This window comes from Leptodactylus fuscus, chromosome 10 (assembly GCF_031893055.1).
Source record: "Leptodactylus fuscus isolate aLepFus1 chromosome 10, aLepFus1.hap2, whole genome shotgun sequence".
Lineage (NCBI taxonomy): Eukaryota > Metazoa > Chordata > Amphibia > Anura > Leptodactylidae > Leptodactylus > Leptodactylus fuscus.
The window spans coordinates 54,776,722-54,789,175 of NC_134274.1; the positions used below are offsets into that span (position 1 = coordinate 54,776,722).

General features: G+C 45.0%; 1 protein-coding gene across 3 annotated transcripts in view; it reads left to right on the forward strand.

Moving 5' to 3' along the window:
- MARCHF8 (membrane associated ring-CH-type finger 8) overlaps positions 1-1,152 on the forward strand; it is a 170,560-nt gene extending 169,408 nt beyond the window's left edge. For all 3 annotated transcript variants that reach the window (XM_075258199.1, XM_075258202.1, XM_075258200.1), the window contains one exon: positions 72-1,152. In XM_075258199.1, coding sequence (XP_075114300.1) covers positions 72-379 — 308 coding nt within the window. In that variant the 3' untranslated portion in view covers positions 380-1,152. The remainder of the gene's footprint in view (positions 1-71) is intronic.
- Positions 1,153-12,454: the final 11,302 nt, after the last annotated feature.

Below are 12,454 nucleotides of genomic sequence, written 5' to 3' on the forward strand. Positions count from 1 at the left end.
CTCTTGGTCTTACGAATAGAAATGCCTTAGTCAAGTACATGAATACTTACCATCTCTTTACCTTTGAACAGGTATCCTGGAATGGCCATTTTGGACTAAACTAGTTGTGGTAGCCATTGGCTTCACTGGAGGACTTTTGTTTATGTATGTGCAATGTAAGGTCTATGTCCAGCTATGGAAGAGACTAAAGGCGTACAACAGAGTCATCTATGTGCAGAACTGTCCCGAAACTTGTAAAAAGAAAACATTTGAGAAAACGACTGTAATAATTGAGCCAAATCTGGAGAGCAAAGAAGCTCTTGGCATCCATCACTCAGACACAAACTCTTCTTACTACACAGAACCCGAAGACTGCGGAGCAGCTATTCTCCAAGTGTAAAGACTGGATTCTTATTGGACTCTTTCAGGAGATGACCATTTACCGACTGCAGGCAGCAGTAGATTTAATGTCCTGAAATATTTCACTTTTTGGTTTTGTCCGTTGCTACTATAAGCAAGGTTTATAGAAAAACAAAAAGGAATAACCTGCATATTCAGGTGCACGATCAACTATAGGAATATTCTCGACTCCGTAGAAGACGATTTTTTCCCCCCCTCGAATAAAGTACAAACTATTCATGGCTTCTTCACTCTACCTGGTGGTAAAATGAGTGAATGAGGTTCACAACGTCTCCAAGAAGGAGGCAGCAGAAAAGATAGGACATTCTTAGCACATCCACTGCTCTTACTGCCAATGACATCTTTTTTTGGCTCTCGCTTTTTAGAATCCTGCTTTACTGAAGAGTCACAAGAGCATCTAGCACTTTTTTGTGTAAAGTGATTTTGTAATATCTTTATTGACTTCAAAAACAATTTCATTACAAAACAGAGAATGTGCACTGTCATTTCTAGTATAATTAATGTGCAACCTCTTGCCTTACATAATGTATATACAAAAAAAAAAAAAGTTTTCTTCACAACTTTATCATTTTACACATGACGATAACAAATTTTGCCTTGTTATTTCAGGAAAATGCATCTGTAAGTAGTTGGAAATTAACATTTTTTCTACCACATGTATTCAAGACCTTTTTTTACCAATGAAAATGCACAAAATTGGTAGATCTTTGAATTTCTCGTGTAATATTGAATAAAAATGTAGACCTTTTATTACGTTAAGTTATTTTTTTTTGTATGTCTGTGGTTTTTGGGTTTTTTTGCCAAACATTTAGTCCTCAAATACTGTGTTACATGTAAGAAAATGATATAGTAGAATGTATCTGTAAGATGGACTGTAAGATGTTCCCTAGTGAAAGAAAGGGGAACATTTCAGATTTTCAGTGTGAACCACCATAGATAGACAAAGTACAGAGATCAGTCCCCAGCACTCAGCAAATTACCTCTTATCCTTGTTACTGGAATATCCCTTTAATTCCAAGCCTTCTTTATGGTCTAAAGTCGTAAAGGGCTTATTGTCTGAATCCATAGTAAACTAAAGGTAGTGCAAGGGTTAATGCACCTCTAAGCTCCATCATATTGAGTACCACCGTATCACTGCAGTTTCGGGGCAAGGACAACTTATTTCTTTAACTGAACATGGAAGGGTTTTTTTTTTTTTTTTTTTTTTTTCCAGAAGGTGTAGGTTCCATATCAAAAACATTTTCAGGTCGAGGGCCCCCATGTGGCGTAAGTTCCATAGTTTTCCTGCGGCAGAAACGCTTTAGAAGAAAAAAAAAAGTGGTATTTTACAGTCACTGTGTACTGGATGGGATTCTAGTAAATCCCAAACCCAACGTGCGGTAAAATATGGGCAGCAGACACTGTGCGGTTTTGGAATTAACAGCATGTCAATTATACCTACGGAAACTCCAGTGGTTTTTCTATAGGTTAAATTGAAGCAGAAAGTCTGCAGAGGAACCTAACTGCCCGCCACGTTGGGGAAAGGCAGTGTTTTGGATGCCGAAGGAAAAAAAAAAAAAAAAAATCTGTATTTTACAGTACCAGCAAAGAGAATGAGATTTTGATCTTATTCATACATTGTAGAAAAAAAAGCTGTAAAAAATTGCTTTTTGAAGAACTTATTTGTTTTTGGAAAACAACAGGATGCTAATTTTAGTTCTTAAGTGCACAGAAAAGGCCTGTCACAGCCGTAATATTCAGAGCAAGACATTTTTGGCAATCAATCTGAGTTAAACGTTTCGGTCTCTAGGACCTTCCTCAGTACATCGGATATGGTGTAGTGAGAGTGGCATGGAAGTCAAGTTGGAAAAAACGTCCAGGAAGAAGAATTCAAAAAAAAAAAAAAAGCAACCACATCATGTTCACACTGGGATACTTGTCTGACAGACACTATGAATTAGTTCAGGGCCACACTGTAAGACACCGGAGACATCCACTGGAAAGAACAGCAGCAGTAAAAACAGGTATAGCCAGGTACAGAGTATGAGAGCAACGGGCCGTTTCATGCGCTTCTTCAGCCTGTAGAAACGCATGTTGCACAAAACTGCTACATTCAACTGTGAGTTCCTTGAAAATGTAAGCGGCCATCTCTGAGGTCTATACGAGTTAGAGAAAAGGCTAAGCAAGCCATGCTTATCTTCTTGCATAATATAGACTTCAGTGGAAGAGACCACCAGTAAGTGTGGTCACCTTTCCATTAAAGAATGTGAATGCAATGCATTGGTATCAGAGATTACAATCCCCTCTGGCTAAATATTTCACATATTTATGGTATACACCAATATTTTTAAGAAGACATGAACTGCACATCACAGCGTTGTACATTGATCTTGTAATTCTCAGCAAAATCTACAAAACTGAATATGGAGGTTCTTAGCATTCATATTGATCATTTATATAAGCCCACTAGCCACTTCTTGGCAACCTCTATATAATGGGTCCCCTACTCTGAGTACAGCTCAGCACCCACAGGAAGAGCGACCCAACAATCCACTAAAACCCCTGCTGCTAGACTAAGTCCCTAGGTTCTGGGCCACATCACCCAACAGCAATGGCAGACAACACAGCATCTTGTGAATAGATCTCAATTATTATTATACTTTTGAGATCCCAGAATATAATGATTGGAGGCCCAGAGGAGGTGAGCAAACATAAAAACCACTATTACTCACCTCTCCAGTGTGACTCCATGCTGTCTTCTGCCTCTGTAGTGATATGACATGGGTCAGGCTGACGTAACCCACGTCTGTGACATCATTGAAGAGGGCTGAAAACAGCAGGAAGTAACACTGGAGAGCAACATTGGTTTCTATGTTTTTCACTTCCCATCATCATACTCTGGGATCTGAAGACAGTATAATAGTTCGTGGGTGGTGTACCCCACAAATTTCAGGTTCTGGCGAAACCAAAATTTTTGAAATATTTTCAACAAACCCTGTTTGGGACCTGGAAAGGGGGCACATGGTAACAGGTACTCTTATGTGTGCAGTGTAGTATATAGCAGTATTCACCCACCAGCTCAGGGAGAAACGGGAGAGTGAACAGGGAGAAAAACAAAATTGCAAAAGTAATGCAGAATAAAAGTCATGTATTAGCCAGAAATAATGTTATTCCTCATACACACACGGCAGATAATCCTGGTGCATTTTATTAGTTTATAGTATCATTTGCAATTGTATAATACTCATCTCTATTGCTTATGACTTCCTGTAGAAATGGTCTGTGCTAGACTGCTTTGTCAGACTGACAGTCTGCTGCATAACATCATAATACACACATCACATGCTAAACGGTTTATCCAAAGGGTGAGGATGTTGCATATTAATCAATGGTGAACATAAAAAAAAAGCTGTTCTGCAGCAGCTGAAGGCTTACAGTGGCTTCCAGACACCATTTCATATAACTTCAAATTGGACATAAATGATATTGAGGATTCAACAGAAGTTAAAACATTTGCAAGATTTTGCTAGCAGTCTGTTCTCTGACTGTATCTAAATCATATAAGCTTTGATCTTGTCAGTTTGCTGCCAATAACCCCATTATGGCTGCAGCACATTTTGTACTTTTGTCTGAGGCATAGACATGTACCATACTGAGCACTCTACCCTCACCCATTTATTATAAATTTACACGCAATTCTGCCAGAAGTAACTAGCAAATAGCTGAGAAAAGTTCAGGTGAACATAATATTGCATTGCAAGTCCAGGATATGATGCAGCTAAAAAGATCTCTGACACAGAAAGAGAAATCTGAGCAAAACCAGGAAAGCTGCTTGCTGTCTATCAATAACATCCCATCTGCAATAAGACAAGCAGCTACTTAGAAGTACATAGACTCTCCCTACACTCAGTAGGGAAAGCGATGAGGCAACATCTAGCGGCTGTGAAGAGACCCCACCCCTTCCAATCTTGAATCTCCTGGTTTTTAAAATAAACATGGAGTGAACTGCAAACCAGCAAGAAGGGAGACACCTAGTGACAGGCAGAAAACAGTAACACTATATAATTAAGCATATTACTGTTTGGTCAAGAATCACATACTAATGAGACTAAGTTGTCTGGTGAGTTCATGACATTCAACATACAATACTTGGATGGAGGGTCCAACAAATCAGGTCATTCACTGTTATAAAATCCCTGTATTACTTAAGTGCATACACTGATTGGCTGACTAGTAGCGCCTCTCTACAGTACACGGCAGTACTACACGTTAGGTCCTTTTCTTTACTTTGCCAGATTAAGCGGCTCTTTTGGATGTCATTTGAGAGCAACTTCAATTTATTTTTTTGGGGGGGTACCCTGTGTATACTTTCTAGAACCCTGAAAGTTCTGTCACCATCATATAAAGTGATATATACAGTAGGTGCGTTATATATTGGTCACCTGATGACATTTTAGGGTCTTTAGAACAAATTACTAGTTTATCATAGAGTTATGGTCTCAAGTTCCATTTGTCATCCTGAATCCAATTATTGTAACTTGGGAGACTGCAGATATTAGGAAATTGCCAGTAAATCTAAAGAATAGCTACCATGGTGCCCTGGTCATGGAACTCCTCTGTGATTTCTAATATTCTTTTCATTCTCAGTAGGTTATGTTGTTATTCCATTATTATTGACTATTATTAGAAGTGGCTAAATAAAATACTCACCAGTTCATCTCTCTACATCTCAATAGAACTGGATACGTTGGTTTCATCATTTACTTTCTGAAGAGAGAAATAATTGTTATTAAAGTTGCAAAGTAAAATCAGTACTGGGCATGTAAAATGAAGCTTGTTGTGACGCAAGTCTTTTTAGAAAACAGATCAGTAGATCATATACACCAAGGAGCAATAAGTACAACATAATATTGTGTTCCCCACAACTACACAGCGGGATATGCAGCAAGGTGCAACGCACTGCATGTTCTGGTGCTTTTTTATTTTTTTTAATTTTATTTATTTATTTTTTACACGTGGTTATTAAAGGTTTTTCCAACAATAGTTATGTAACAAACACCAAAAACAAACATCCCGTAAGGTAAGGAGATGGATCAACATTTCGGCCAGTCCTCCCTTTCTCACGTCAAGAACATCCAAAAAAAATAGAAGAATCAAGTACAGAGGCTGCAAAAGGTTCATCGAACAAAGAATTTATGATCTGCAACTATCAGCCCTTCCCTATAGTCTATTACTCCTCCAGGGCTTAAGTGACAGATCTAACAGGGTTTAGAGGCAGAAGGCAGGAAGAGTAAGAAGTTCAAAAGAGGGGAAAATAAGGACACACACTGGTCTGCTACCACATCACACAGGGCCCAAAAGTCCACTGTTGTGGCACTATGAGAGCACTTGAGGGGGAAAAGGTCTGAGGCAAGGGGGTTTTGTCCCAACAAGTTCTGTCCCTAGTACCACGTAGTTGACTGGAAACCGTCTTTAATTCTCTGCTCAATGTGAAGAAGTAACATTTGGAGTCCACGTGTCAACAAAAAAAAAAAAAAATTCACCATGTCTGTTGTAAAGAGGCATCTACCCATTCCATCCTTAGCAAAAAGTTTTCCAAAAATAAGTGGTGTGTAGGAGTGTGTGGCACCAGCCAGATACGTAGAATTGTTTTGCATTCTGCTGCATCTGATACAGTTCTATAATATCCAGTGGTAACTTTTTTCAGCAATTTGTGTTACAGTATCAAGGTGGAATCAGACAAGAAGGGGTAGCCATTGCTCCTTAGACACACATTACCCTGTCAGGGGCTGACCGGTTGTCCTAACTTGGTCTACTTCTGGCAGGTACACATTGCAACACCTATAGCTTAGGTTTCCTAGAATCCATTTCACATCTGCAACATGGATAATCTCAATGCAGACACTACTTCATGTAGAAAGATTATCTAAGGGATAAGTAAGCTTCCTAATACATGTGAAAAATGCAGCAATGATCAGCCCAACAGACACAGAGTTCTCTAGAAGTAGATCGGTGCATAAAGAAAAAACATATTGGGTTCACTAGAGATAGCAGAGTGGAGTAAATGGAGTATGGCGAGCACTGGAAAATCCCTTAATGGAACATTAAACCTAGAGAAGAATGATGGAAGTAAATAGGATAATCCTGCCCACAATGTCAGGCTGCAGCTTCCGCATTGTCCTGAAATAAACATTTGTGTAGAAATCCTGCAGAGAACTCCAGTGTTCGTTATATGCTGATCTGTTCCATTTTCAGATAGGGGGGCTTGACTACCTTTGTATCCTAATGTACACAGGAAAGGGAGGAAAGGCTTCTGCTACAGCTAGTAGAGTCACACACACCGAATAGAGAGAAGTGGAAATGACTGACCTCCTAAGACACATATGGAACATACATCAGAAATCTATTGCTGTGGCTTTTGTTAGCGGATACAAAAGGAAAGGAGGAGGTCAAGTGAGAAAATGCTAGAACAGTTTTGTTTTTGTTTTAATGTTGCAATTTAGGTTTGATTTGTCCATCTCAAAACTATGAAAATTGCTCTGGCTATCGGAGGTGCAAAATTTCTGGGGACCCCTGACAGCAGAGGCAGCTTCCACAGGGCCTGGAACATTAGGGGCCCAGTGACAGCCGCTACCACTGCTATCATTATACTCGGGGGGTCTTTTCGGACCCCCGAGTATAATGATTGGCGGAACGGGAGAGGTAAGAAACATAAAAAACACTGTTACTTACCTAGCCACAATCCTGGCCAGGCCTCCTTCCATGTTGTCTGACGTCTCTGACGTCATATGAACCCGGCCTGCTTCCTGGGTCATGTGATGTCCGACGTCATTGCAGAAGGACAGCAGCGGAGGCCGACAGCGTAGGAGCCGGGGGATAGGTAAGAAACAGAAGTTTTTTATGTTTTTATTCCCCCGGATCTCCAATTATTATACTCTGGGGTCTGAAAAGACCCCAGAGTATAATAATTGTTTATGGGTTTCCACAGTGGGACATAATACTGGGTGCAGGAGCCACTATTAGGGATAATACTGTGTGCAGGGGCCACTATGGGGGGATAATACTGTGTGAAGGGGCCACTATTGGGGATAATAGAACGCGCAGGAATGCGTAGGAGGGGGTCGGTCGAGGTCTTCGGCATCGGTTGGGGGGGGGCCCATGTCAAAAGTTCGCCACGGGGCCCCGCCATTCCTAGTTACGCCACTGCTGGCAGTGAAAGGGTTAAACAACCATTCTTAACCTTACTAATCTCCTGACATCACACCAACACTTACCGAATATACTCGAGTACAAGTCGACCCGAATATAAGCCGACCCCCCTAATTTTACCACAAAAAAAAGGGGAAAACTTAATGACTCAAGTATAAGCCGAGGGGGGAAAATGCAAGATATTCTGTTAATCCTGTTAATCCTAGCTGGCTTCAGGCCTATATGGTAATATCCCAGATGTCACATGGTCTGGGATATTACCATATAGGCCCAAAGCCTGTGGTAGTAGTAATAGCCTGTTACTGCTAGCACAGGCTATGGGCCTGTATGGCAACAGGCTGCTACTGGTACCATAATGCTTTGGGCCTGTATGATAATGCCCCAGACGTCTCTAAATACACAAGGTTAGGCTAGTACTACAGAGACTTTGGTCATGACTCCCATCACAAGACCCAAGATTTATCTGCTGTCCTTCAACTTCACCAATGCAAGTGGAGTTACATTACAACCTCCATAACTCCATCCCCTGACAGTACAAGGCTATTGTGGAATACTGTCATGGGTAGGCCCACTCTTCAATAAATTTTTTCATATATTGTGGGGAAGGTAGCTCAGCAGAAGCAGTGGTGCAGACCGAACCAGTCAGAGACAGGGACACAAATCTTGCAACAAAACACCAAAATAAATAAACCTTTACTTCAAGCACAAAAATTAGCAAAATAAAATACAGCCTTCATTCAGGAAAAATAATGTCAAACAAAATCCTGCTCGTCTGAGCGCTAAACAGAAAATACTAACTGTATGTGTGACTTACTTCCTGCCATACGAATCAACCATCAACCACAATTCAACCACTGGCAGACCCAGGCACCTCCTCTCCTCCCAGCATCTGCCATGAAGTGCAGGCTCTGCAACCTTTTATGGACAAGTAACGAGCCTATGACCCCCATACACCTGGCGCTGAAACTTATTCCAGACCTGTATATATATATATAGATAGATAGATAGATAGATAGATAGAGAGGAGAGAAGAGAGAGAGAGGAGAGAGAGAGAGGGGAGAGAGAGAGAGCTGGAGTCACAGTATATCTCCCCCAGATTCTTGACATATAGTGGTCCAGGACGGATTTTGAATAAGCTGCAGCCCAGGTCTGAGTTATAGGCTCGTTACTGAACCATAAAAGGCTGCAGATCCTGTACTTCAGGGTAGATCCTGGGATGAGAGAAAGTAGCTGGGTCTGCCAGGACACTGAGAGCCTTGTCATACGGTACAGTGTTGTTTTGGTTGATTCCTGTGGCTTGTAGTAAGCCATACATACAATTAGTATTTTCTGTTTAGTTATTGCTCAGATGAGCAGCTTTTGTTTTGCCTTTTTGCTTGAAGTTAAGGATGTATTTTATTTTTCTTATCCTGTGCTTGACGTAAAGGTTTGTTTTGCTGGGTTTCTTTTTTTAAATAAACCGGCTTTTGCTGCAAGATTTGTGTCCCTGTCTCTGACTGGTTGGCAGTGGCATTACTACCGGGGTAGCAGGAGTAGCGGCTGCCACAGGACCCGGGAAATTAGGGGCCCGGCGACAGCCGATACTGCTGTTTTGTTTTGTTTTTTTCTTAATAGGCCGTTACCGGCTGGAGTTACTCTAGCCCAGTGGACTCAAACTTGCGGCCCTCGGTACAATAGTTTGTGGCCCCCGTGCACCAGGGGCGGATCCAGGGCCCGGGCGGCGCGGACCTAACAAAATGGTCCCGGTCGGCGGGAGGTAGGTCCTACGGACGCCGATGAGTTGAATACATAGGCGTTTAAAATAGAAGCTGTCAAAGTTCAGCTCCTGCTTTAACGCTGTGCTCCGGCATTTGTAGCCGCGATGTGATGATGTCACATCGCACCTACAATATGTGTATGAGTGAGACTGCGGAGAGAGGGGCGGGGAGCAAGGGAAGGTGAGTGTGGTTTTTTTGTGTTAAACATTAAGATGGAACATAATGTAGGGGGCCCATGAAATTGAGGGCAGATGAAGGGGAAGGGGGGAGAACGGCATGACACTGGGGCAGATGAAGGGGGGAGAACAGCATGACACTGGGGCAAATGAAGGGGGGAGAACGACATGACACTGGGGCAAATGAAGGGGGGGAGAGAGCGGCATGACACTGGGGGAGATGAAGGGGGGGAAAACAACATGACACTGGGGCAGATGAAGGGGGGAGAACAACATGACACTGGGGCAGATGAAGGGGGGGGAGAACAGCATGACACTGGGGCAATTGAAGGGGGGAGAACGGTATGACACTGGGGCAGATGATGGGGGGGAGAACAGCATGACACTGGGGCAAATGAAGGGGGGGGGACAGCATGACACTGGGGCAGATGAAAGGGGGGAGAACAGCATGACACTGGGGCAGATGAAGGGGAGGAAAACAGCATGACACTGGGGCAAATGAAGGGGGGGAGAAAGGCATGACACTCGGGCAGATGAAGGGAGGAAAACAGCATGACACTGGGGCAGATGAAGGGGAGAGAACGGCATGACACTGGAGCAGATGAAGGTGGGAGAATGGAATGACACTGGGGCAGATGAGGGGGGGGAAGAACAACATGACACTAGGGCAGATGAAGGGGGGGAGAACAGCATGACATTGGGGCAAATGAAGGGGGGGAGAACGGCATGACACTGGGGCAAATGAAGGGGGGAGAACGGCATGACACTGGGGCAGATGAAGGGGGGGAAACGGCATGACACTGGGGAAGATGAAGGGGGGAATGGCATGACACTGGGGCAGATGAAGGGGGGGGAATGGCATTACACTGGGGCAGATGAAGGGGGGAAGAATGGCATAACACTACGGCAAATGAAGGGGGGGGGACGGCATGACATTGGGGCACATGAAGGGGGGAGAACAACACGACACGGGGCAGATGAAGGGGGGAGAACAGCATGACACTGGGCAAATGAAGGGGGGTAGAGAACGGCATGACACTGGGGCAGATGAAGGGGGAGAACAGCAAGACACTGGGGCAAATGATGGGGGGAGAGAACGGCATGACACTGGAGCAGATGAAGGGGGGAGAATGGAATGACACTGGGGCAGATGAAGGGGGGGGGGAGAACAACATGACACTAGGGCAGATGAAGGGGGGGAGAACAGCATGACATTGGGGCAAATGAAGGGGGGAGAACGGCATGACACTGGGGCAGATGAAGGGCGGGGGAACGGCATGACACTGGGGCAGATGAAGGGGGGAATGGCATGACACTGGGGCAGATGAAGGGGGGGAGAATGGCATAACACTACGGCAAAAGAAGGGGGGGGACGGCATGACATTGGGGCACATGAAGGGGGAGAACAACACGACACTGGGGCAAATGAAGGGGGGTAGAGAACGGCATGACACTGGGGCAGATGAAGGGGGAGAACAGCATGACACTGGGGCAAATGATGGGGGTGAGAGAACGGCATGACACTGGGGCAAATGAAGGGGGGGAGAGAACAGCATGAAATTGGGGCAATGAAGGGGGGAGAACGGCATGACACTGGGGCAGATGAAGGGAGGAAAACAGCATGACACTGGGGCAGATGAATGGTAGAGAACGGCATGACACTGGAGCAGATGAAGGGGAGAGAACGGCATGACAATGGGGCAGATGAAGGGGGGAAGAATGACATGACATTGGGGCAGATGAAGGGGGGGAGAACAGTATGACACTGGGGCAAATGAAGGGGGGAGAACGGCATGACACTGGAGCAGATGAAAGGGGGGGAGAATGGCATGACACTGGGGCAGATGAAGGGGGGGAGAACGGCATGACACTGGGGCAGATGAAGGGGGGGAGAACGGCATGACACTGGGGCAATTGAAGGGGGGAGAACGGCACGACACTGGGGCAATTGAAGGGGGGAGAACGGCATGACACTGGGGCAGATGAAGGGAGGAAAACAGCATGACACTGGGGCAGATGAATGGTAGAAAACGGCATGACACTGGAGCAGATGAAGGGGGGAGAATGGCATGACACTGGGGCAGATGAAGGGGGGGGAGAACAACATGACACTAGGGCAAATGAAGGGGGGAGAGAACAGCATGAAATTGGGGCAAATGAAGGGGGGAGAACGGCATGACACTGGGGCAGATGAAGGGGGGGAATGGCATGACACTGTGGCAGATGAAGGGGGGAGACTGGCATGACATTGGGACAGATGAAAGGGGGGGGAGAATGGCATGACACTGGGGCAGATGAAAGGGAGGGGAGAACGGCATGACACTGGGGCAGATGAAGGGGGGGAGAACGGCATGAAACTGGGGCAATTGAAGGGGGGGGAAAGGCATGACACTGGGGCAAATGAAGGGGGGCGTGAACAGCATGACACTGGGGCAGATGAAGGGGGGCGTGAACAGCATGACACTGGGGCAGATGAAGGGGGGAAACACAGCATGACACTGGGGAAAATGAAGGGGGGTAGAGAACGGCATGACACTGGGGCAGATGAAGGGGGGAGAGAATGGCATGACACTGGGGCAGATGAAGGTAGGAGAACAGCATGACACTGGAGCAGATGAAGGGGGGAAGAATGACATGACATTGGGGCAGATGAAGGGAGGGAGAACAGCATGACACTGGGGCAGATGAAGGGGGGAGAACGGCATGACACTGGGGCAGATGAAGGGGGGGGGAACAGCATGACACTTGGGCAAATGAAGGGGAGAATAGCATGACACTGGTGCAGATGAAGCGGGAAAACATGACACTGGGGCAAATGAAGGGGGGAGAACGGCATGACACTGGGGCAGATGAAGGGGGAGAACAGCATGACACTGGAGCAGATGAAGGGGGGGGACGGCATGACATTGGGGCACATGAAGAGGGAGAACAACA